General features: G+C 43.5%; 1 protein-coding gene across 2 annotated transcripts in view; it reads right to left on the minus strand.

Moving 5' to 3' along the window:
• DCAF5 (DDB1 and CUL4 associated factor 5) overlaps nucleotides 1-23533 on the minus strand; it is a 58235-nt gene extending 34702 nt beyond the window's left edge. The window contains exons 1-5 of one of the 2 annotated variants that reach the window (XM_077322573.1): nucleotides 23170-23533; nucleotides 11729-11872; nucleotides 9842-9878; nucleotides 8412-8551; nucleotides 3690-3819 (exon numbers count right to left, since the gene is read on the minus strand). In XM_077322573.1, the coding sequence (XP_077178688.1) occupies nucleotides 3690-3819; nucleotides 8412-8551; nucleotides 9842-9878; nucleotides 11729-11840 (419 nt within the window). In that variant the 5' untranslated portion in view covers nucleotides 11841-11872; nucleotides 23170-23533. Of the gene's footprint in view, nucleotides 1-3689; nucleotides 3820-8411; nucleotides 8552-9841; nucleotides 9879-11728; nucleotides 11873-22771; nucleotides 23025-23169 lie in introns of those variants that run through there. The other variant, XM_077322572.1, reaches the window with a different exon arrangement.
• Between the last annotated feature and the right edge of the window lie 3580 nt (nucleotides 23534-27113).

The following is a 27113-nucleotide window of genomic DNA, read 5'->3' on the forward strand; positions in this document are numbered from 1 at the left end:
AAAGTCTCATACCAGCTCTGTTTAAGTCACTTGCATTGCATGAGGCCAGAGGGAGGAAGGGAGGCAGCAGAACCCCATAAAAAGTATATTTGGAAAATAAAAAGGAGGACAGCAGGGAAAATATGGGAACATACTGCTTACGAGAAAGCACCTGGATTTTCTGCAGAATATCTAAGAGCTCACTTGATTTCAGTTCTACAGAAACACAGAATTATACCTTAAGGCTGGGGCAATATTGATCTGTAAACAAAATGTTCAAAGATTATCATAGAATCATACAGTTGCAAGGAGCCATACAGGCCATATTATTATTATTATTATTATTATTATTATTATTATTATTATTATTATTATTATTATTATTATTATTATTATTATTATTATTATTATTATTATTATTATTATTATTATATTTATATTTATATTTATATTTATTTCCCGCCACTCCCTTGCGGCTCGTGGCGGGTAACAGCGTCCCAGAATCCCCATTAAAACCCCATTAAAACAATAATAATGTTACCAATATTACCAGCATGGCAAAGAACGGCGACTCAACTTTCCCCCCTCCCACTACTAGCGGGTGGAGAGGAGGTCCTGATGATGTTTTACTTCGGGTCCAAATCCCGGGTCCCCGGGGGGGGGGCATAGATCTATATTATCAGCCCTGGCCTCAACCATAAACCTGGCGGAAGAGCTCCGTTTTGCAGGCCCTGCGGAACGTTGAAAGATCCCGCAGGGACTGCAGCTCTCCCGGGAGCTCATTCCACCAGGTCGGGGCCAGGACCAAAAAGGCCCTGGCCCTGGTTGAGCCCAGGCGTTCTTCCCTAGGACCGGGAACGACCAGCAGATTTTCACCCGCAGAGCACAGGGCCCTGCGAGGGGCAATCTCAACATGGCGGAAAAAACACCCAGTATTCCCACAGTATTCCCACAAGACCAGGAGCTGATTGTGGTTCAGATCATGAGCTTCTTGTTGCAAAATTTAGGCTTAAATTGAAGAAAGTAGGGAAAAGCACTAGGCCACTCAGGTATGAACTAAATCATATCCCCGACGAATACACAGTAGAGGTGACAAATAGATTTAAGGAATTAGATCTGATAGTCAGAGTGCCTGAAGAACTATGGACGGAGGTTCACAACATTGTACAAGAGGTAGCAACTAAAACCATCCCAAAGAAAAAGAAATGCAAGAAATCAAAATGGCTGTCTGAGGAAGCTTTACAAATAGCTAAGGAGAGAAGAGAAGTGAAAGGCAAAGGAGAAAGAGAAAGATACACCCAATTGAATGCAGAATTCCAGAGAAAAGCTAGAAGAGATAAGAATGCCTTCTTAAATGAACAGTGCAAACAAATAGAAGAAAACAATAGAATGGGGAGGACCAGAGATCTTTTCAAGAAAATTGGAGATATGAAGAGAACGTTTCATGCAAAGATGGGTATGATAAGGGACCAAAATGGTAGGGACCTCACAGAAGCAGAAGAGATTAAACAAAGGTGGCAAAATTATACAGAAGAACTATACAAGAGCGAGCTTAACATCCTTGATGACCACAATGGGGTAGTTACTGACCTGGAGCCAGACATCCTGGAATGTGAAGTCAAATGGGCCTTAGGAAGTCTGAGCAACAATAAAGCTAGTGGTGGTGACAGCATTCCAGTTGAACTATTCAAAATCTTAAAGGACGATGCAGTAAAAGTGCTACACTCAATATGCCAGCAAATTTGGAAAACTCAACAATGGCCACAGGATTGGAAAAGGTCAGTTTACATTCCAATCCCAAAGAAGGGCAATGCCAAAGAATGTTCAAACTACCGCACCATTGCACTAATTTCTCATGCTAGCAAAGTTATGCTCAAAATCCTACAAGCTAGGCTCCAGCAATATGTGGACCGAGAACTTCCAGAAGTACAGGCAGGATTTCGAAGAGGCAGAGGAACTAGAGATCAAATTGCCAACATACGCTGGATCATGGAGAAAGCTAGGGAGTACCAGAAGAACGTCTACTTCTGCTTCATCGACTATGCTAAAGCCTTTGATTGTGTGGAGCACAACAAATTGTGGCAAGTTCTTAAAGAGATGGGAATACCAGAGCATCTTATTTGTCTCTTGAGAAATTTATATGCAGATCAAGAAGCAACAGTGAGAACTGAACGTGGAATCACTAACTGGTTCAAAATTGAGAAAGGAGTTTGGCAAGGCTGTATACTGTCGCCTTGCCTATTTAACTTGTATGCAGAGCACATCATGAGAAATGCGGGATTAGAGGAGTCACAAATTGGGATCAAGATTGCAGGGAGAAATATCAACAACCTCAGATATGCAGATGATACCACTCTAATGGCAGAAAGTGAAGAGGAACTAAAGAGCTTGTTGATGCGGGTGAAGGAGGAGAGTGCAAAAGTTGGCTTGAAACTCAACATCAAGAAAACAAAGATCATGGCATCCGGCCCTCTCAATTCATGGCAAATAGATGGGGAAGAAATGGAGATAGTGAAGATTTTATTTTCCTTGGCTCCAAGATCACTGCAGATGGGGACTGCAGCAAAGAAATTAAAAGACGCTTGCTCCTGGGGAGGAAATCTATGGCAAATCTAGACAGCATCCTAAAAAGCAGAGACATCACCATGCCAACAAAAGTGCGTTTAGTCAAGGCTATGGTATTCCCAGTTGCAATGTATGGCTGCGAAAGTTGGACCATAAGGAAGGCTGAGCATCAAAGAATTGAGGCTTCTGAACTCTGGTGCTGGAGAAGACTCTTGCGAGTCCCTTGGACTGCAAGGCGAACAAACTGGTCAGTCCTAGATGAGATCAGCCCTGACTGCTCTCTAGAAGGCCAGATCCTGAAGATGAAACTCAAATACTTTGGCCACCTCATGAGAAGGAAGGACTCCCTGGGGAAGAGCCTAATCCTGGGAGCGATCGAGGGCAAAAGAAGAAGGGGGCGACAGAGAATGAGGTGGCTGGATGGAGTCACTGAAGCAGTAGGTGCAAACTTAAATGGACTCCGGGGAATGGTAGAGGACAAGAAGGCCTGGAGGATCATTGTCCATGGGGTCGCGATGGGTCGTACACAACTTCGCACGTAACAACAACAAATTCCCACCCCCTGCTATCAGAGCGGCAGGGAGGACGGGGAGGAGATATAACCTATTAGACCAAGGGGGGGGTGTTGGCTCTCATTTGCTGACCCTGGGCCAACCCGGCCTCATCATTGCTTCTCCTTTTCACTGTTTTTATTTTTCCCATCTACTATCCTCACCCTCTCCGCCTTATTGTAGTCATTAATTGTAAAGTACAGGGTTGACATGTGAAATAATTGTAGCACAACTTGAGAGCAGAATACGAAAAAGAGTTCTATGGTTGGCGCAGGGCGTCCCATGTCTAAAGAAACAAAAGTAGGCTGCAAGGAAATAAGAACTACACCACAGCGGTTAGCCTCACAAAATCTAATGCAGATAAGCCAAAAGCTTCTTTCTGAACCGGGTATTTGAGACTGCAAACCTTGTGAAACTGCAGGTGTTACCAAAATTCCTTTTTTCTGGAAATGTTCTAACAGAGCTTACTATTTAATTTTACATGATGTATGACTCTCACAGGACATTAAATATTAAACAGTGCTGTAAGCACCAGTCTTTTCTCCCTAGCTTTGTAAATATAACAAATATGTAAACAATACTATGATAACCTACCTTTGAGGTTTACGAATATCCCAGAGGCCTACACCTTCTTTCGAGTTGGCAGTGGCTAGTAATCTTGGCTCTACTGGATTGAACATCACACTATGAAAGGCTGATGGATAATTTGCCAAACAGAAGGGATCTGTTGAAAAATGGAGATCAGATAAGAAAGCAATTGAGTTTCTATTGTGCAATGCTTGGACATCAGGCTTCACTTTTCTTTGGTGAGATCTGAGAATATGATGTTTGCTAACATGGTCCATAATAAATAAGAATGGCATCAACCAGGGCTGGTTCCACTCAGGAAAAGCCTCTCCCATTGTGAAAGCAGCAGGTGAGGAGGATGACACAAGTGACAATCTCACAGCACTTGCTGGTGGTGGCCCTTCCCCACTCCCTATGTTGGTACCAAAGTGCTGACCTGAAGATAGTTTTGGTTACCCTCCCCCGCCCATTCTCCAAATGCTTAGAGCTCACTGCTGAATCAATTTTTTAAACCCTATTAAGGGGCTAAAAAGGTGTGGGGTGGAAATGTTGGCACCTTTTGAAGATGGCACTAAGCTCTGCCTACATCTAACTTTCACGCAGAAGCATTACCTGCTGCCAATGATCTCATTAAGGCTGTTTCCACACACATTATTTGCCCTGGGTTCAATGCTGCTGGGAAACTGATGTTTTCCCACAGCATTCCCATAGCATGGGGCCCTCTGGAATGGCCATTGCTGGAGGTCTGGTGGGGGAAAGCGCCATCACATCATACCCAACTTAGGGCCACACTGTTGTGATTTCATGGCAAGAGATGTTCAGAGGCTGTTTGTTGTTGCCTGCCTCCATTTCTCAGCCCTGGTATGCTTTGGAGGTCTCCCTTCTAAATACCAACCATGGCTGACCCTGCTTAGCTTTGAGATCTGACACGATTAGGCTAGTCAGGGCTATCCAGATCAGGGCACTGGAGGATGATGGCAGGGATATTATGAGAACACCTGGCATATGGATGCCTCGCTGATGCTGCATGTGCTGACAGCCCAACCAGACAATTATACAAGCCTTTCCTAGTGATGCCAAGTTCCAGCTGGGACCTGAAATTGCAGTTCTCAATATGAAGGTTTTGAAGAAACCCCGAAGATAATGTTTGGGGAGGGTGGACCCTAAGGCATTGTACCGCATTAGGGTCCCTGTGCTCTCCAAGCTCCATCCCTGGGTCTCCAGGAGTTTCCAAAGCTGCATCTGGCAACCCTACCCCCCCCCCAATCCTCCACTAGTGGCCAGCAACCTGGCAGCTGTACCCTATTCCTGTGTGTGGAAAATACTTCCATTGGAGCCAAGGAGGTTTTTCTCTGCTTCTCCTTGAAGGGGAAATCCCCAGGACCCTCATTGATGGTCTCATACAGAAGGCCCCCCCACCACCAAAGGGCATGTGGCATGTTGTTTTCCATCCAGAGAAAACATTCCTGAGTGGAAAAAGCCAAGGGTTTATGCCAAGTTTCCACAAGTTAAATTAAAAAGTAAAAATTTATATACCTCATTTACACTCTGCCTTTGTTCCCCACAGGGACCTAAAGTAGCTTGCATCATTCTTCCCCCCACCCCCACCCCATTTCATCCTCAAAACAATCCTGTGAGGCGGTTAGGCTAAGTGCGTATAACTGGCCTAATGTCACACAGCAAGTCCCTGTGGTAAAGTGGAGATTTGAACCTCCAGGCCCTACTGTGGCACTCTAACCACTATGGCACACTGGCATATTTCTATGTGCAGCAATCTCATACCTCTTCATGAGAAGAGGTTCACTAATAGAAATAAAGCCCCTTTTAAGCTTTTTGACTCAAACTGTAACAAACAGTAGCATAATTCCGGCTGCAGATAGCCATTTTATGTACAAGTCTTAGTTGTATTGTCTTGCATACCATAAATTTACAAGATATTCATATCTTGTTCCTAAATGCCAATAAAGGCTTCTGTATCTATCTACAAGGAGAAAATTTTTGATAGGAGAAAAATTTGGAAGGATGCCATCCAAATTAATGTGGCGCTAAACCCACTGTATTAAAGTAGCCAATTTTCATCCTTTTAAAATACTTTTCATGTGTTACATCATTAGGTATAATTAGCAAAGCAGCTGCTTTATCAACAGCCTACAGGTGGCTAACCTGCCTGAAGATCTGGCAGAATCCATATACTAACTTTCAGGTTTCCTAGGACTCCTGGTACACTCCTATAAGCATTCCTGATTTGGGATGTCAGTAAAGGCAGATCCAGAGCTATGGTCTACTGAGCAACATCTTAGCTGTCCAATTAACTATTTTGTTGCCTAAATTCCTTTACAAGGTTGGAACTCATCTCCCTGATATTACTCTGGGCAATTCTCTAAATTGCTATGGAGACATTTCCTATTCCTGTTGATAAGCTCTTTATTTAAAACATCCCAACTTTTAATGTCATCATAGAATGTAGTTAAAAAAAAAAACTTCTGAGGATCATAGCACTCCCATATCCCTTTAGTTTTTCTAAACTTTGGACTTAAATCCCACAGGGTGCTCCCCAAACCGATAACCCTCCAATTACAACTTGCAAAACCCGAGATTTCTCAGCATTCCACATTTCTGCCCCAAGCCTGTGGCTGAGCTGAAGTGGACAAGGTTTTTGGAAAGAACATAAAGGCACAGGCAAAAGCCTGGCAACAAGTCAACATCACTGGGCAAAACGGGAGATGACAGACCACATTTTTGTGTCAGTTCCGTATGACACAGATTTGTATGTATCTGTAACAGAAGTTAGAGGCCCGCAGTTTATTTTATTTACTTTGTTTATACCCCACCATTCTCCCACACAGTGGCTTAAATCATTCTCCTCTTCTCCATTTCATCCTCACCACAACCCTGTGGCATGGGTTAGACTGATATATATGACCGGCCCAAGGTTGCCCAGCAAATTTCCATAATAGGATAGGGATTCAAGCCTGAGTCTTGTGAGACAAGAAATTTCTACCCAATGTGGTGCAGATGGGCTAAGACTTGGGTTTGCATTTCCATTCAGCGATGAAACTCAGTGGATGACCTTGTGCCAGTCATTTCCAGGCCTAACCCAAAGGGTTGCTAGGTCCAGCCTGGCAACCAACAGAAGACTTTGGTATGTGTTCATGAATATGGGGGTGATGACCATTGGTGTGATATCGCCTCCAGGAAAACCTTCAAGTGACATTGCGCCTCTCTAGGAATTGACCAAAGTTCTATGTTCAGCCTGGAGAAAAGGAGAGGGGACATGATAGCCCTCTTTAAGTATTTGAAAGGTTGTCACTTGGAGGAGGGCAGGATGCTGTTTCTGCTGGCTGCAGAGGAGAGGACACACAGTAATGGGTTTAAACTACAAGTACAACGATATAGGCTAGATATCAGGAAAAAAATGTTCACAGACAGAGTAGTTCAGCAGTGGAATAGGCTGCCTAAGGAGGTGGTGAACTCCCCCTCACTGGCAGTCTTCAAACAAAGGTTGGATACACACTTTTCTTGGATGCTTTATTATTATTATTATTATTATTATTATTATTATTATTATTATTATTATTATTATTTAATTTTTAGACCGCCCTTCTCCCAATAGGTCTCAGGGCGGTTTACAACATAAATAGTTAAAACACAATAAAATCCCCATAAAAACCCCAATTAAAAGTTACATATAACATAAAGCGGCGGTGGTCACAATTCTGATCTTAGTTCAGCCTGGTGGAGAGAATAATGTTCAGAAGAGGGTGGCACCAATACAATAGATCTAATCATGATCTTGATGTTAGAGATCTCAATATTGGAGGGGATCCTCTGATGGATTAGTGGGAGAGCTGCCCTGGCCTCAACCATATGCCTGGCGGAAGAGCTCCGTCTTACAGGCCCTGCGGAAAGCTGGTAGATCCTGCAGGGCCCTTAGCTCTTCTGGGAGCTCATTCCACCAGGTTGGGGCCAGGACTGAAAAGGCCCTGGCCCTGGCCGAGGCCAGGCGAACATCCCGTGGGCCCGGGACAACCAGTAAATTCATACCCACAGAGCGGAGTGCCCTGCGGGGGGCGTAAGCATGCTTAGGGCTGATCCTGCGTTGAACAGGGGGTTGGACTAGATGGCCTGTATGGTCCCTTCCAACTTTATGATTCTATGATTCTATGGTAAAATGATAATTAGTCCTCAAAGAAAACTAGCTGTGATGCTATGCTGCCACCTAACAACCATTTTTTTATTTTTCTACCACTATGCACAGGGGATGACAACTTTAGTAAACTATTGCCATAACCTTTTTATAGAAAAGGTGGGACAAAAACTATAGATACTAGAGCATCTCACCCCACTCCATTTGTTTCCTCCCTATGTTTAACTGGACCCATACTTAGTACTTCCTAGAACACGATCATTTCTCAGTGGGCTTTTTACAGGGGAGTGGGAGGGGGGAGTTCTTAATTTTCATGTATTTTTCCCCTGTATCCCTGGGTATGCAGAAACCCTGTCTTGTCTCAGTGTGGTCCCATTTTGCTGCCTGGCTGATCGTCACTGAAACATGAACTTCAGTATGAAAGGGAACAAGCTGAAGGCTTCAAGGTATCATGAACAGACAGTGGGGAGAATCTGTTCTATCACAGGCACAGCAGTCAAATAGGACACTGATATAATAAGAGAGCATTTGTACCATAATGCAGTACCAATTCACTTAGATCTAAAATGTTAGCTGTACACTCATACAATCATAGTCCTCACCTCCATTGGAAGACTCTCGGATATCCCAAATGAGAACCCTTCCATCATCTGATGAGCTTGCAAAAACATTATCATTCACTGGACTCACTGACAGACCATAGACTGCATCTTCATGAGCAAATACATCCAAAGTTTCACCACTGAAAGAGACACAGAAATCATTTCCGCATTTCTATATTTAGCTAGGGGGGACGGGCTGTCAGGTATCAAAAAAAGGCCATCATTTAAAAATACTCAAATCTCTTAACTTCTGCTTCCCATAAGAAAACCTCAAGGTTAATTTAGTAGGCAATAACAAAATGCATCAGTTCCTTCTCTCCAAGAGCATTTGCTGAAAACTTTATCTCACGTAAGTCTTGCACAACAGATTTAGCCATTAATATATGACAAACTTTACTCTGAGTTAAAGAATCATAGAGACATTTGCATTCACAAAGGGTCTCTCTCAACACCACCATTTGTCCCCAATCCATCCCCAAAGTCAAAGCCTGCTTCCTAATGTAAAGGCATCATTAACAGCAGTATCCTTTAGGACAATATCCATGTTTGCTAAGAAGGGGGAAGGGGGGAAAGCACTGCAAACTTGAGTATGTGAATAAGGAACATTTCTGGAACATGGCCTATGGATCCAGAAGATTTAACTACAAAAGTCTAACAACTTTGACACATATAACCTATGATACATAATCTAGTATCATATAAAATGGTAGGGGAGATGAAAAAATTAGGTGAGGGAAGAGGTAAGCGGACCGTAGAGAAACTGTAAGGAATAACAAAAAAGTGATGGTGCCATTATGCTAGCTATTTACCCAAGATCATCTACACATTCATTAAAGCTTCCTGTATCTTTGGGATCAATATGATCTGTATTTCTTCTAGTGCAGGAGAATACTTCAGGACATTCAAAGCAGCTTTTTTATTACAAAGGAACTTCAGAAACAGATTAGAATGGGAGATTGCTGAGTTACAAGTTATTACAACTCTCAGGACAATAGAACCCACAGAGTTTAACAGAGATATCCCATTCTTATCTCACTACACAGTTAACACCATTCAGTACTCACATCTGTTTGCAAACTCCTTTATTATGCTGTCAGCTAATTTGCTGCAATTCACAGGTCTTACCATTCAGTCTTAGATGCATTTACTGCTCAGATACTTATACATCAACTTTAATTGGTCCTTTCTGACAACATCCTCCTCACTCACTGCCTATATGTAACAGTTTGGTGACTTCATTTTCAATGTATCTGAAGAACTGTGTGTCTGCACACAAAAGCTTAAACCCAGAATAAAACTTGGTTGGACTTAAAAGTGCCACTCGGTTCAAACTTTGTTCCTCTTCTAGTAAATCATCTTTGGAATTAAACTCCCCCCAATCATGACTGCTCATGCATTAAAAACAAACAAACAAACAAGCATATATTTACCTTTCAACATCATGGAGCAGAACTTGTTCATCATTACCTATAATGAAAAAGAATGCAACACCACAGTGTTAATGAAAATTTTATTGGGAAGTAGGAGAGCATTTGTGCAGATTTAATTTTGAAAAAGGAAAACCATGGAGGAGAGAGAGAATCTTTTTTACTGCCAAAGCAGAGCTAGATGTTCTATGGCAGACACTGGATTCCCAATTTCTTGCTTGCCTCTGATGTACATAAAAAGACTAGGGGAGAAGATAAATATTTACATAAGAGAAACTGGGGAGAGCATAATCATTCCTCTAATCACCCTTTTCCCTTCACAAGCCCTTTCTTCCCATCTCTCCCCCACCCACTTTGTGCACTCTCTCTAGTCTGGATTCAAGACACAAATCCCACTCACAAAGTTGCAAAGCTTAAGCACACCGCTGTCCTCTACCTGCCCTGTAAATATCACTACTTTGTACATTGGCAGCAACACATAACTGGGAATTCAGTGTATGGCCTCAAACACCAAGGTCTCACTTCTGGCTACAAACCCTGACCAGAAAAATCCCTGTGAGATCCCTCCCCCCCACCACCCCAAAAAAACCTATAACTGATCAGCCAAAGCATGCTCCAGCTCCATTTTGGTCTTGCTGGAATATTTCCCCAAGCCTCCTCAGATTACCACTATTATAATATCTCCTTATTTAACGGGCACTGCTGTACAGGAAATAACTTCACCTTGTTTGGCCCCCTTTAAAAAAATATCTGTGTATACTTGATTTAATATATTTGGAGCTGCAGTGTTATCACGCTACATCCCAAGGGGGGGGGAGATACTCCCCAATTTTAGAAAGTACAAACCTTCCCAGGTATTAAACTGGCACAAAATGAAGACAGGTTGATGGGGAAGGGTTATTGCTGCTAGTCCCCTTCTTTAAAATATGGCTGTGAAAGTCTTCTGTTTTGTAACTCTACTACAATAAAAGCACTCAGCCTTCCACAAAATAGAACACATTTTAAAGACATCTGTTCCACTTAATATTTCTGGTAAAGCTAGGAGGAGGAGCTGGTCTCATGGCTTAACAGCCACTCAGGGCGGCTGTCCCACCCCTTAGTGCCTCCTCCTCCAACCAGCTTTCCTGTCTGTCCAACGGCCAGCCATTCGTCTTTCGTCCCTCACCCCTGACCACCCCCTCCTCCTTCCAATTCCCTCTGAGGCTCAGAGGCTGCAGATCCCTGCCACGTGAAAGCTGTCCCTGCTGGTGAGTTCCCTTCCCAGTCCTGGGGGGAGGGAGAGGCTAGCCACAGAGTTCTTCCCATTGTATTCCTGAAAGCAACAGGCTATGTCCCTAGTAGATTCATAAACCCATGCCAGTATTTTAAGAGTTGATGTGAGGGAGAAGAGTCTCTCATCACTAGTCAGGCTTCAAGCAATATTAGAGGTTCTAGGCCTCTCCTGGCAACTGGTAGGGGAAAGAGGGGACTTACCTGGAGAAAGAGAAAGGCCCAGGCCTTTTTTGCTGGTGTTGCTTAGTAAATGATGTTATCACACCAGCAATACCCAGGAAAATGCTTTGGTATTTGGGCAAAAACTCTGGTAAAACTGGTTTCTACCATAGTCTGCCCAACTATTGGAATTGCCAATGTGATGATGTTACTTCCTGTGTAACACTGGCAACAAGGCAGGTAAGTCCCCCCCCCCCACTAGCCCTGCTGGCTAGTCCTGATCCAGGATACTACACCCAAAAATACAGCTCTAACAAGAAGACGGTAGGATTAATTTCACACTTGATGACACTAATATATACCTAAATATTGAAAAATAGCTCACATGGGAAATACCTTGGACCCATCATTTACTCATTCTTCAAACATTTACTCATGCTTTAAACTTTCCCTCCTTACCTCCAGAAAATACCCTGGTGTTGCCACTATTGAAAGCTAGACAGAAGATGTTAGAATGATGTTCCCCTTTCAACTGAACTGGCTTGACTCTCGAGGTGATTGCACGTTCCATATGCCAAAGCAGAACTCTACGATCATCTCCACCTGTATGAAAGAGAACATGAGCATATGTAACAGAATTTTTTTTTAAACTACCAATATCAACAGAATGTCTGTTGAAAGCACAACCAGGGGAGGGGGGATACTATATTGCTGCTAGGTAAGAGAAAACTGATGTTTTAAGCCAAAGCTTTTTACCATTGTCTGATGATAGGACAAATAGCTTCTAGTTTATGTCACTTGTAAACATTTCTAGCATAAAGGCCAAGGGCTTGGATCTTAATAAGGATATTTTATAATCTTCCACCAACCACCGTGATGGGTATCCGTGGAGCCAAGGTGTACAATTTTTTTTGGGGGGGGGGATGAGTAAAAATGTTGCTTGTTATATAGTGTAACTCTTTTTATACAGTACAGGATACAAGCCAAAGTCTTTTACATACTACTTAGTTCAGTGGCTGGTTAAATATAAGGGTTAACATGATATTATATCTGATGAAGTGTGCGTGCTCATACCTTATTATTATTATATTATTATTATTATTATTTAATTTTTAATTATTATTTACCTTGAATAAAACTGTTGGTCTTAAAGGTGCCACTGGACTCTAAATTTGTTCTGCTGCTTCAGACCAACACAGTTACCTACCTGAACACTTTTTCCAATACATTCTCCTATATCTACACCATAATTACAAAAAAAAATTAAAGTTCCTGCTAAATTACAAAACATCATATTTTAGGGTGAATGAACAGGGAAGCTTACTTTGGGTAAGCAAAGTCCTTTCACTAGACATCAAGATAGCAATTTTAGACATATGTAAGAATTACCTGTGACTTTTTGGTACTGAGCTTAAATCCAACATTATCCTTCTTATAAAGTTATATCTATATTTGATATTTTATATATCAGCATAAAACATTTAGATATAAGACACACAAGAGAAGTGTATCAAGCATGCAAGTATTTATATTTTGAACTTGCTTGAACCATCAGCAAAAGCAAACAGGCCAAGAACATGCCTGAGAGCAACACAATTCAAAGTAGTATGAAAATCATCCATAAGGTTGAACCAATGACCACAACTCACAAGCGTGTTTTCATGTCCACATATTGAGAAACAACCCTTTCTATTCGCTGCCCTTTCAGGGCATCTGTGCTTGTTTGCTGAGGCTTCAATGAACTTGAACAATTTGTCAAGAGAGTAGGATTTCGGTGATGTTTCCAAATTAGATTGTACAATTTACCAGGCATTAAAAATTCCATCTCACAATTCATTTCAACAGTTTCACTTTGATTTCTAGTAAAACTTGCAGATAAAGGATCAACATACTAAATTCCCAAGAAAAAAAAAGGATCTTCCCAAATAGTTTCAGAGCAAAATGATAAAACTTCATCACCACCTTTCTACTAGGAAGAACTCAAGAAAACAATCCTGGGCCCACAGCAAGATGATTCTTGAGTGTCCTTCTTTTCAGTGCAAAAGAAAGTTGGACAGTCCTTAACTTAACACAGCCCGCGGCGCCACGGGTGCCGCGGACTAAATAAAGCCGTAAGGGCTGTGTAGGAGGAGCTCGCAGTTGCTTCCTTGCCGGCGGCCTGACGCGTCGGAGGCGCAAAGCGCCTCCGACGCATCAGGCCGCTGGCCAGGGAGCCACCGGCAGTCGTGCGAAGCGTGGCTGCCGGGGGCTCCCTGCCCGGCGGCTTGACGCGGTCAAGCCGCCGCCTTCGCCATTAAGCCGCCGCCGCCGCTCAAGCCGTCGCCTTCGCCGTTAAGCCGCCGCCGCTGATCAAGCCGCCGCCGCCGCCGCTCGAGCAGCCGCAGCCGCCTCCACCGCCGCTCAAGCCGCCGCCTTCGCCGTTAAGCCGCCGCCGCTGATCAAGCCGCCGCCTCCGCCCTCAAGCCGCCGCTCGAGCCGCCGCTCGAGCAGCCGCAGCCGCCTCCACCGCCGCTCAAGCCGCCGCCTCAAGCCACCGCGAAGTGCGGCTGCCGGGGGCTCCCTGCCCGGCCGCGTCTATCCAGGAAATGGCCGCCAGCCAGATGGGTAAGCCATCTTTTACTCTCCCACTGCCTCCTAGCGCCCATTGTATTTAGGATACAATGGGCTTTTTTACTAGTATTCAACATATACCAGGCTTAGTCGCCAATGGAGAATATGGATATGTGTACCACTTACAAAATCTGGTCCTAAATAATTTACATACGCATCAGATTACTTCCCTTCCATGAAATCCCATCAATATTGTTAGGGTCATTTTACTAGTCTCTGTTTGATCTGAATTCCCAGAGCTCACCTGGCAAACCGAACAAAAAGTAGAAGTGTCAACATTTCCCCACACATATGCTTTAGCAAGCTGCATCAGTGGTGTGATCAGTTTCTTTAAAAAAATACAATATAGTATTTTCCATCTGCAAACCTCCTTTTAATGTAAGGTGACCAGATTGTCCCACTTTTGGAGGGACATCTGGGGGTACCTGGCAAATTGTACTTATGCTGAAATTTAAAATATATATATTACAATACTATTTTTGTGTTCTATGCGTTATATTAAACTTTTTGTTGCTCCATATAGAGCAATTTTTTAATCAAGAACCCCCGCCCCCAGTCAATGGTGTCCTGCTTTACCAATGTTAAAATCTGGTCACCTTATTTTAATGGTACAAAGTGAAATAACGAGTCTGCAGGAGCTCCAGGGGGGGGGCTACAGCATTCCCCCACCTGCCTTAATGGACTCAGTCACAAGCTTGAAAACTGGTTGCTTCCATTGCTCCCACTCCCCAAGCATTAGTTCTCTCATGGTTTCGGTGCCTGGGAGGAAGTGGAGCCTGCATGCCTACTCCTGTTTTAAACCACCCTTTCACTCCAGTCGTCCTCGAGATTGCCTGCTAACATGGGTGGTGATGTCACTTCCGGTGACATGCAAATTCTGGGGGCATGACAGAGAGGTGTAGCCAGCTGACATCACATCCAGGGCTCCTAGAAGCCTGAAACATTATTTCATGGGCTCCTTTGTGGTCAAAAGTCTGAAAAAGCCTGATCTAGGCAAAATGCTCTCTTTCTCCTATTTTCTCCTGAAGGTCTGCTCGAGGCATCCAAAACTTTTTACATTATTACTGTAGCAATATTACTCTGTGAAGCTGATTCATTAATTACCAAAAAAAGGTAAGATATTGTTATACTACTTAAGTTTAGTAGAAAACAGGAAAAGAGTATATTCAATATTCCACCTTCTATTTAGAGGCCATAGGAGACACAAACTATAAAGCCCCTAGCACAATGATCCTTATGAAGAAAGCTTTGTCAAACATACATTGTAAATAGTATTAACAGCAATGAAGGAATCATTTTTTATTCCCTCAGCATATTAAGGACATGCCTCAGACTTTTTTTTAGGTAGGATACTCATCAGTGTAATTGAAACTGGTATTCAGTCTGTTTTTCTGAAGTATTTTTACACTTTCAAAATGTTAACATACTACGTCGGCTTCAACAAGTTACACTTGTTCAAAATATATAGCATATGAAGACCTGAAGTACTCCAAAATTGTACAGTAATATTAACAGCATTTGTTCATGATTTTCTCATGGTAGATATAAGTCCAGCCTAAGAACTGAAAGTTTAAAAACAGTGGCAAATGCACTATAGTAAAATGAATATAGTTCCAAACACATTATTCTTTGCTAGTTGCTAGTCCTATTTGGAACTGTGTCCATACAAATTATGTCATGTTATAAGCAGTCAGGTTCTCAACAATTACCCACAAGTTTGTAATCATAAGCAAATGTTTTTGTTTTATGCAGGTTTAGTGAGAAATAACCCAGCGCAGACACAATGAAATTATGCAGCTTTATCTGCACAAGTCCCATCGATTTTATTGGACTACGTGCTTGGATTGGTATATGTAAGATGTTTCAGATATCTCAATTTGCCTGTTCCAGCCATATGGTGATGATTACAACTGTAAATACAATCACAAAGACATCCTTTTTTGTACATTTTCTGAAATGCAGAGTTTTGTATCCAAAGCGGCACTGATCTAAGGCTTGTATTTTTTAAAGTCAATTGGGCTCCTGTAATTTTACTCCCAGTTTTATCTGCTGGGTGGAACTTATTCCTTAGCCTTGTAACTGTGTGATAAATTCAAGTTGTACTATAAAAGTCTAGGTGATTTTTGTGTGTTGCTATCAACCTGTATAATGTGTAATGGATGCTCCAGCATGTTGATTGCATCGAATTTGTGTGATCTTCCAAGCATCTCAGTGAGAAAGGACTATAAACAGAATAAATGTGAAATATTGTTTTAAACATAACAGAATCCAGAGATGGGGAAGAAGCCAGTCAAGTAAATAAAAGATATTCATAAAATTATGCATACACTACAGAAAATGGACCCCCCCATACTGTGGTTCAGGGGCACCTCACAGGCAGTAGATTCATGATGGAGAAAATGGAATTTCTTTACTTGACAAATAATTAAGCCATAGAATTCACTTAGTGGATGAAATGATGGCCATGAGCCCTGATGGCTTTGAAAGGGAGCGAGATGGATTCCCAGAGGCAGTACACCTCTGAAGGCCAGTCCTAGGAAGCAACATATAAAGTAGGCCTGCTTGTCCAGTTGTTGGCCCAGACAATTGGCCAAAACAGGATGCTGGACTAGTAGAACCACTGGTCGGATCCAGCACAACTCCTCCTATGTTCTTAAAAAGGTGGCTTTTTTGTCTGTCCATCCCATGTTCTCAATGCACAGACTGATGGTCTGCATCAACAGTTCCCTGCATGAAGACCCATGATCGTTAATAGCTGAGGAAATCCCTCAAAAGTGTCGCACAACTTTGTGACTTTCTGAATACCAGTCTGGCAGTACAATATACCTGTCCCCTCAGCAAGCAACAGACTTGCCCATGATTTACTTCTTTACATTCAGTGACATAATCCCCCACCAGTTTTCAGCCAATCTCACTAGGGAAATGTTCTTCTCTCCAAACTTTATCAAATATGCCAATAATATTAATTTGATAGAAAGCCAAATCTTATGTTAATGATTTAAATACAAATTCCTAAAGGTTTCGCTATACTTGGGTAAGACTATTCCACATTTGATAGATAGGCATAAGGTAATTATTGCTGAGCAGCCTTCACTCTATTTCCATTTTCTCTGTTCACATTCTACCAACAGTTCACCTGGGGTTCATTACCATCCAATTTTCAAATCACGCAGAAACTATTATGTTCTCCACATGAACAACAACACTGCAGTGTACATGGCAGAGACAGACGCCATTCTCTCTTTAATATGCTCTCTTACTTGACTAGTTCATTCCAGCACATTCTTATCCACTATTTATATTTGAACTAAAACTACCATAAAGGTCTTAATGCCATCAAGCCAAACCCGATCGGTTGATACTGCAGAAGGCCTCCTTACGTTCTGAAGTCTGAATGGTTTTATTTTTCCCACTGCTCAAATAAAATAGTTTAAAGAGAGCCACCTGACTACTATTAGCCTTTCAATCTCTTTGCAACTCCTTTGGCTTCATAGAGCTGAACTAAGAACTGTGGCAAAGCTATCTAGAGAGAATTCCAATAGAAAGAATTCATAATTATGCTAAAAATGATTAATCGACAACTAGCAAAATGTAGACAGAGAAGATTCTGTTGTGGTCTTTAATTAGAAGGCTACGTTTGCTTTTCCATAATGAAGACTACAGGTATTTGGTTTCTGAGGAATCTTAGTTCTGTGAAACACCAATTTTTTTGCAGCAGAGGAAAGTTTAGAAGCACATAATGAGAATCTCCTGAAGTTTCCACCCCCCCAACACACACACACACACACATTGACAGCTCCAAAGGCAAAACAGTTTTCTGCCTCTTGAACGGATTATTCAGAAGCCTTCCTTCTGTAATGTGCACTTAGGCTATCAACAGACACCTATTACCTCTTATTAGAAAACAAAATGCAGGGATAGGAGAAGAAGTACCTGATGTAATTTGAAAGTAGGTTCGACATTTTTATTGCTTCCTATAGCCTATTAACAGCATATAATCTGCCATAAATGTAAGAATAATTTCCAGGTTTACACATTTTACAGAATGGAAAATGGTTATCTTCCCCAAATTTGGGGGTTACTATTAACTACACTGTTGTAAGACAAAGATTCCCATTTGCACTTCTAAAAGTGCACTTTAATCCAGCACTGAAAGCTTACAATTTTATTAGCAAAAAAGCTGTACATTTGGAAGAAGGGGGGGGGGGTTCAGAAATTTCTGTGTTAAACTAAAAAGGAGGTGGCAGCCCCATTTCAACAACAGAGAAGACATCAGAGGGAACAAAGAAAGGGTAAGCGGTGGCAGCAAAGGTAACTAGAGGAGGATTCTGAACACATAAACACTGGCTCAGTTGAGAACTGTCCAAGGGATATGGTGGGCTTTAAGGAAGGATTTCAGATAGACTGAAAGTTCCAGGAATAAATGAAGAGCAGTAGGAGAAAATGTTTGACAGTACATGGGGCTTATAAGCAACTGGCAGTGATAAGTGCTGAGAAGCAAAGATAGGACACAAGGGGCAAAGCTATGGGAAGTTTAGCAAAGGGCTTTATGCTGTAAGAGAGGATGGAAAACAGGTATATCAAAATGTTTACACACTTGTCCAAATGATGCAAGATGACAAGCCTAGCGGTTGTACAGAACAGGAAGCATTAATCGATGCAAATTATAATGCTACAGAGGTGAATAAAGTTATGCCAGTATTTCTCCCTTCTGTTTCTCAAATAGTTATTTAGGAGTATTGTCCTCTATTGCATTTGGTCTCTCTAAATAAGTCATTGCTATGCTTACCCCACTCTTTAGATGGCAAAATCCTAACTGAAGCCAGGTCTTCCCTAAGAAGCACTCGTGACTGGCTACTGAAGTATTGGCTACTGAAGTATTAAAAACATGTTTCAGATAATAATAATTATTTATCTCTTAAATGTATTGTCATATTTGTTAAAACAGTAATCAACAGTTTGCTGCCATGTGAACCAGAGCTTTGGGAACTCTCAATAATGAATCACTTAGATATTTTCAAGCCAAACCAGTATGCCTTTATAACCAGACCAAGAAATGACACTTTGCACTTTCTCTAAAAATCTGAACAATGAACTATGGTTTACAATTGTAGTTTACAGAAAAGTGCAAAAACAAACACATACAACAACAATAAAAGACTAATGATTTTGGATATAACAGCTGTTTACATAGTATCATAAGTTTGCCATTATGTTTAAATGAAGCCAACATTTCAAAAGCATTTACAATTTCTTAATTTATTTAGAGAAATACCAGCATGCAACTACACTAGAATCAGACAAAGTACTTCTTCTCTACCCTTTATTTATTTACATAAATTATTTATAGTCTGTCTTTCTCACTGGGACTCAAGGCAGATTACACAGAGTGAGTCAATACAATCAACAGGATGGGACATTCACTAAACAATGAAATAGGATTTGGGTTGTAGAGCCACTAAAATCAGAATTGCAGCACAGTTTAAACGTTAACTTGACATATTAAATGAATGCAAGATTACTCAGTAGGATCCAATTTACAGCAAATTGTATGCAATACTATAGTACAATCCCTAATGATATATTCAGCTAACTTAGTGAATCATGCTGTACGGTGCTAGAGAAGGCCTGTTGAATAATTTAGTTTTGCATAACTTGCAGAAAGCCGGGATAGTGGGAGCCATCCTGACTTCCTCAGCCATTCCACAAAACCAGGGGTGGGGGCAATGGAAAAAACATATGTATCAACAATTGTTGAATTTGCCCTTTTGCAGGTTGGTACCTGCAGGAGGCCCAGTTCAGATGAGCAAAGCTGTCAAGGGAGAGCATAAAGGGAGAAATGGTCTCAGAGATATGTGGGTCTAAGGCCATGAAGGGCTTTATGATAGCCAGTGCCTTAAGTTGAGCTTCATAACTGATGGGCAGTCAGTGGACTGACTGCAGAACACAATTAATATACATTCTCTGCCTAAGTTCTCATAATTATGAAGCTGTGGCATTCTATACCAACTGGAGTCTCCAAGTAGACTTCAAGGGGAGACCTATGTTGAATGCATTACAGTAGTCTAGCCTGAAAATTAACAACTGTATCAAGGTAAGGGGCTATTTTTCAAGCTAGGCTGAGCTGGAAAAATGCTTTTTTTGAAACTACATTAACTTGCTTCTCCAGCAATAATGTTGGGTCCTGTATCAACCCAGGACACTTAACTGATTTGTCAAGAGTCAAATGAACCCCATCAAAACTGAGGAACATAATGTTCTTCAAGACCTCTGCCTTTCTGAGAAGCATTACTTTTGTCTTTCCAGGATTTAGTTTTAGTTTGTTTACTCTTTGCCATTTAACCACAGCGGCCAGGCAACAATTTAGGACTTCTACTGCATCTCTAGATTTGGAGATGTATTTATATCTCTAGATATGTGTGTTTATATCTCTAAAGGAAGAATGATTATTGCAGGCAGCAACAGTGCCAAGTACTAAAAATATTTTGAGTAAGTTTTAGTGTTCAGTGCTGACATGAATGAAGTACTAGTTCACTTTTAACACTGTTCTGTCACTTTTTAACAATTATGTTACTGGCATGAACTTTGTAACAGGATTTCTGCAAAAGTCTAAATTTGAGGCCCAAATGCTCCTTCTCCCATGATAGACCATGCCTTGTACATACTGTACAGTGGCTTATCCACCTCAAACCTAAGGAGAAGCGGAGTGACCCAACAATTCCCTAAATATAATTACTGTGTTATCTTTTTCTCAGGTCAGTTAAACAGCCCTTAAACTGTACAGAAAAGGGATCAATAAATTGACCTGAAATTTATGGCTGGTTAAAGTGTTCTTCCCTGTTAATCATGTGACATCACTGGACTCTGAAACACTCACAATACTGCAGATTAAATAGGCATGCCAGAACCTTTTCCCCTACTACATTTGCTAGGGGCAGTTATTGTGGATGAAGGAGAAATGGTTTGACTGAAATCATTCTCAATGACTTTTCTAGCATGAAACTCTTGGTAAAGTGATGGGTCTTAAACTTGTTTATTTGCAAAGCATCTTGGGGCCACAGTGTGTTAATGTACTAGTGGATATTCTCAGATTTTATGAAGTAAGAAATAAAGTTGACCACTCCTTCAAACAGAAAGCAGGAGCTTGTTTATTGTGTGACAATTTATAACTGAAGTGTAACTCCTTCAGGATTTCAAGGTAGCATCCTCAATTGTACCTTTTACACTAAATTAATTCATTTGACAAAATCCATTGAAATCCAGAATAATGGAAAATTAGCCAAAGGCTAAACAGAGTTGGGCTTTTTTGATTTTTTTAAATCTCTATTAAATCAATTGGCACTGGACTATTGCCAGCATAGTAATAGCTGAAATGCGGTCACTGCACGTGTGTGGGGTGGACCGATCACTCCCTCCCTGCCCCTCAAGAAAAGTACTGTGATACAACAGATATGAACTCAAGTTCAAAAAATCCTCCTCTGCCATCGATTCAGTCACACAAAAAGTAATCAAAGGTTGAAAACCCATAGTTTATTCTCCCATTGGTATACTGCTTCCAAGAGTGGGTTTCATTTTCCACCCATCCTTTGCGTGCAGCGCCTGCTCCAACATAAATAGACTGGAATCAGAACAGGGACGTGGTAGTAACGCCGGATTAAGTATCACGTGTCTGAGGGCGCACTCAGCTGTATGTGGCGCGAGTTGCCGTCGCACCCCGAGGTTTTTTTTTTGGGGGGGTGGCGGTAGTGAGCGTCGCCTGCGGTGTGCCCCCTGCCAAGCCCCGACCCCCAGCAACCACGCAGGCCCAGCCAGCGCCCGCCCGTTCGCCAGGGGCCAGCGAGTTGCCCCCGCTGCGCTGCCTTCGGCCCGCCGGACGGGATAGGCCATCGATTCCCAGTCCTGTCGCTAAGAGGAGCCCAGAAGAGCGAGGCCTGCAGCTCCGCTCAAGCGCCGGCCTGGAGTTAGCCATTTCCCCTCGCAGGGAGGGAGGGGGGAGGGACCTGGCCCTCGTCCTCGGCTGGAATTAGCGGCGTTGGCGGGGGTGACCGGCGGGGGGGGGGCGGCGGGCGGGTTCCGCGAGGGCTCTCCTCTTGACCCCCTCCCACCCCGAAGGGCTCCTCCTTGCCCGGCCGCCAGTGTCGCAGCAGCCAACGTCAACTCCGAGCCTCCGTGACACCTGACAGCCCAGCCGCCCCCTCCCCACTAGGCTTCGCCCCTCGCCAGGGGCCACGAGAGCTGGGGAGGGGGTCGTCACCCCCATCAGAAGAAGTCGCATCAGCCAAGCCCACCCCACCCCACCGTCACAAATACGCCCCAAGGCCGTCCTTCTCCACCCCCCCCGCCCCATAATCACTCTGCTCTCTTCTCCCCCCCCCCGCCCCCCCCGATGAGGCACAAATAAATATCCAGATTCCTCTAAATCCACGCTCTAAATGCACCCAGATCCCCATTTGCTGAGCACCGAATCGCTGGCGTTGTTTCTTTTACCAGATGTCACTGGGATGCCTACGATTTTTATCCATTTTGTTTCTAAGCACTCCGACACAATCTGCGAAAGACTATTTCAGCTATTATTATTATTTTACAAAGGGATAATTAAGCCCTCCGGAGTGATCAGTGATTTTCTGACAACTTCCACTCCCCCTAAGAAGCCGGTAATAAAACAGGGTTTGGGGTGGGGACAAAACAACCCCCCCAAAAAACCTGTCAACCATTTTAGATCTCTATTTGGGAAACATCAGGAGTGTGTGTGTGTGAAGACACCTACTTCATGCCGCCACTATTCCCTGCCGATTGGGGTTCACGGAGCTCAAAGACGGGGTGGGGGGTGGGGGGGAGACGGAGTAGGAAATAAAGGGAAGGTGGGGAAGAGGGAAGAGGGGGTTGCTTTACCTGAGACCAGCCACTGGCCTCCATTGTTGGAGAATTCAATGGCATTGACACAGCCGAAGTGGCCCAGGAGGTCCTTCTTGTAGAGATTCCTACAGCCCCGCAGGCGTCTCCTCTGAAAATCCTGGGTGAGCAGAGGGTCTCCCTGCAAGCCCCTCTGGGACAAGAAGCCCACGACTGACCTCATGCTGCCCCCCAGGCCAGCTCGCCTTCTCCTGCCGCGGCTGCTGTTGCTACTCCCCCGCCGCCCTCCCTCCCTCCGCTCACTCCCTCTGCCTTCTCTCCGCCTCCCCCCTTGTTATGGTTATGATGATTCCCCCCCCCCCCTTTAGCCAGCCATCGCAGGGAAGAGGTGTTAGACACTCCGTTGCTTCCTGATCCCCTTTAAACTCCTCCCCCACCTCGCAGTGGCAGCAGCTGATCCGCAGCTGCAGCCTGTCCCCTTCGGACGATGCTCCGGCCGGCCGCGCCGCCGCCACTGGACGTGGCTCCGGGGGCCGGGACCTTGGACGGGGCTCTTTTATATAAGTTGCCCGCTTACGGGCGGCGGAGGCCTTTCGGGAAGGGGGGCTGAACTTATCTCAGTCGCCTTCCCCACCCGCGGCAGGGGAAGACAAGAGGGGAAAAAAAACAACGCCAAAACCCCGCGGAAGTACATCCCTCTCCCGCTAGGGATCAAAGTGCCATCGGAGCCACTTTTATTTTAAGGGCTTGCAACAGCAGCAAAGGCACTGGATCTCTTTTGGGTGGAGCCAGGAGGGGATGAACGCGAAAGGAAAAGGGCGAACCTGGCACTGCCGACTCGCGTTTACACTGCCTCCCCCCCAAAAAAAATCTGGCCGATCTTCAGAATAATTTAAAGAAACACTTTCTTATGAAGTCTAACGCTTACTGTCTCTCTCTTCATGAAAATTAATTCTATATATAATTGATTATTATATATATAAAAGAGGCACTCTGCTTCAGAAGGAGTCTTGCTGCAGTTTGGTCTCTTGAACTGACAAGGCCCCAGTCAGCACCTAAGTACTTTTGAGGATTGGCACACTGTGAATACATTTTACTTCCTTGTCTATCAACTTGACCTGCTCTCCTTGTAGCCAATTTCAAACTCGTTAGAATGAACTTTGGACATTTCCCAGCCTCCCAATTTCCAGTCCATCCCTTGAGATAGTCATTGGTGTTCTGATTGTTCCCAAAGGGTGAAATGGAAACCCCGAGTCGTTTTGTTTTGTATTACCAAGTAGAAGAAAATGATGGGAGAGGGGGGACCTTCTCAAGCCCAGCTGTTTGATCAAATGACATCTCAGGAATTGATTCCAGCATATCACATTTGATGAGAAACAGCTCCACAGGGAACGGAGAAATTAACTAGGAAAACACTAACTGATGATGAGTTTGACAGAATTAATACAAATTGTACCTAACTGCATAAATAGTACATTTCTACAAGAAACTATTTCTCTTTCTTAAAATGGCAACTATTTCTGCTTTAAAGATCATTACTAGGAAATTCTGTAGCATGTCTTGCAATAATTACAAAACGATCCCTACGATTTTGTAACATTCTGCACAAATGGCTTAAAATCTTGGACTAAAATGTGTAAACACATTTACATGGAAGTAAATGTTTGCTAGCACTGCAAAATGTTTCCAAGTCAACTTCATAGTAATATTCAATTCCAGAGGGGAAGCTGTTTTAGGCAGCTTCCAACCATGTTATTGGCACCAGGCTCTATGATTTTGGGACTACTTCTCCCCCCTGCTCCCACTTCCTCACAGCACCATGGAATTTTTCAAGCTTTCTTCTGATCTTTCCCAAGCCACCTTTGTTATGACGTTTTGAATCCTATCAAAGCAAAGCCAGGATGGGTAACATGTGGGTGGGGAAGTTAGAATTTTCCTGGTCTTGCCCACAGGGCAGCCATTTCCCCAGAGCGGCCATCTCCTCCTTTGCCAGTAGGAGGAGACTTTTTTTTAAAGTTTCTAAACCTATTAATTGTGGAAAGGCATATCTCCTACAAAAGCAGCTAGACTTTCTAAACAAAAAACAAAAGCTGGGAATCTAGAGATCTTTATACAGCTATTGCTGTATAAACATAAAAGGCTAAGGCTTAAGAGTAGGGCGGAGAGTAGGCGGGGCCAGTCTGGGTGAGGGCCCAATTGGAAGGCGCAAAGCACAGACCAGAGTTTCAGCCAGTCAGGGGGCACAAAACCAAAGTTCTGACAGGGCCAAATTTCTGACAGGGCCTGCCCACCTAACCCAGCCAGGGCCAATCTGGAGACATGGATGCCAGTCTGCTCCTGACCACCGCAGGGAGAGGAGGTCAGGAGGGCTGCCGAGGGGGGTGAGCACAGAGGCTTGGACAGGCTGTGCCAGCCCTTTTCGCCCCAAGAATGTCCTAACTGTCATGTCCAACTGTAACTTTGCCTCAGAACCCTCAGGTGGCTGGTTAATGAGCTCCCTCCCCCTCCCTTCAGGCCTGCTGCGAAGGAGCCTCTGACAGGCCCTGACTGAGGGGAGGGAGGCCTTTCCAAGAGCAATGCAGGGGAGCCTGAGGGCATTCCTTTTGAGGGTGGGGAACTTTCCCCTTCTGCCAAACAGTTGTCTCACAGGGAGGCCACAGAAAAGCCCCTTCTCACTTAAAATACTGTTCTGGACGGAGGTTAGACACAGCCAAGCCATGTGTATTTCTTCTTTACAACTCTCTGCAGATTTGAGGCCACTGCATAGCATTATTCTGCAGATGAAACTGGATGCTGTTGTGGAGGTTCTTTTGTATCTTGTTTCATCTGCACAACAACTCTGTGCAGTAGGCCTCAATTCTTTCAATTCAACAACCACCTTTGTGGGATGCCTTAAATGTTTCTTCTCTACCACAACCCTGTCCAAAGTAGCCCTTTCTGTATGGGGAGCTGATCTTTATACTCTGCAGGTGAGCTGTAATTCCAGGAGCTCTCCAGGCCCCACCTGGAGGTTGGCTACCCCTGGGTTGGAAATATTCCTGGAGGTTTGGAGGTGGGACTTCAAAATCGTACAATGCCTCAGAGTCCAGTCTTCAAAGGAGCCATTTTTGCCTGCAGTTGGGAGGGAGTGGTGCAGGTGTGTCCCTCCTGGGCTATGGGCTATGGCCAGCCCTTACCAGCAACTGTATTCTGGGGTGCAGACAGACAGACCAGCATCAGTCCTGTGAGTCTGGAAAGTGCAGGAAGATCTAAATAAATATTTACAGCTGAAACTGTAAATAGTGAACAAGTAAATGGCTGGGGAGACATGGGAACTGACTTGACTTTTTCCAACCTTGGCCAGGCAAATAAAAAACCAGTATAAAATCCTTACTAAGGTCAAGACTGCTGTGCACAGAGAGACTTCCTCTTAGGGTTGCCAGCTTCCATGTGAAGCTCTCTACCCCACCTCCCTCATGGGGAGTCTGCTATGGGGAGAGGAAGGGAAGACGATTGGGAAATGTTTTGAGACACCTGAGGCCTGCTGGGTTACTGCGGCCCATTCCCAGCCCTCTCAGACCTCTCACAGCCCCACATCCCTCACAGGTTGTCTATTGTGAGGAGACGAAGGGAAAAAGTGTTTGTAAACCGCTTTGAGACTCCTTTGGGTAGTAAACAACAGGGTACAAAAATCAAGTTTTTCTTCTAAGGAGCAACCATGAAAGAAGCATGTGGGCACATAACATTTTATCAACAGTAAAAAAATGGAGACAGAAGGAATAGCGTGGACACCTGTGTACTGTGACTACCCCATGTGTATTAGGGCAGGGGAACATTTTGGTGTCTGTGGCCTAATTCACACAAGAAGGGAAATGATGCAGAACTTGGAGGAATTGGTTCCCATGTAATCATCCCCTAAAAAGAGTCTCCAGTCTGATTTTCCCTTCACACATCTGAATACATGGCTCTGGAAAGCTCATCTGTAACCACTATGCCACAATTCCCAAAGGTCAGTCCTCTCCCATATTCAACGGACAGAGCAAACCACAGGTTCTTGACACCCATATCTCCATACCCATGCCCTAATTTGCCACCACGCCACCACAACCTCCCACACAGCACACACATTCAGCCCCATGCCCTTACAGACTGGACAACTCCTCCCCTTCCTCTTCCCACTGCCAAGGTCTAGTGCCCATTGTATTCTTGAATACAATGGGCTTTTCCCCTAGGTATACATATTGTTACATTGTACGTGTACCATTTTGAAACAGGGACTGGTTCAAAATAGAGAAATGAGTGTGCCAAGGTTGTATTCTTTAACTTATATGCTGAGTTCATTATGAGAGAGACTGAACTAAATGAATCAAACACTGGAATTAAGATTGGAGGAAGAAATATA

The sequence above is a fragment of the Paroedura picta genome, chromosome 2 (genome assembly GCF_049243985.1).
Source record: "Paroedura picta isolate Pp20150507F chromosome 2, Ppicta_v3.0, whole genome shotgun sequence".
Classification (NCBI taxonomy): Eukaryota; Metazoa; Chordata; class Lepidosauria; order Squamata; family Gekkonidae; genus Paroedura; species Paroedura picta.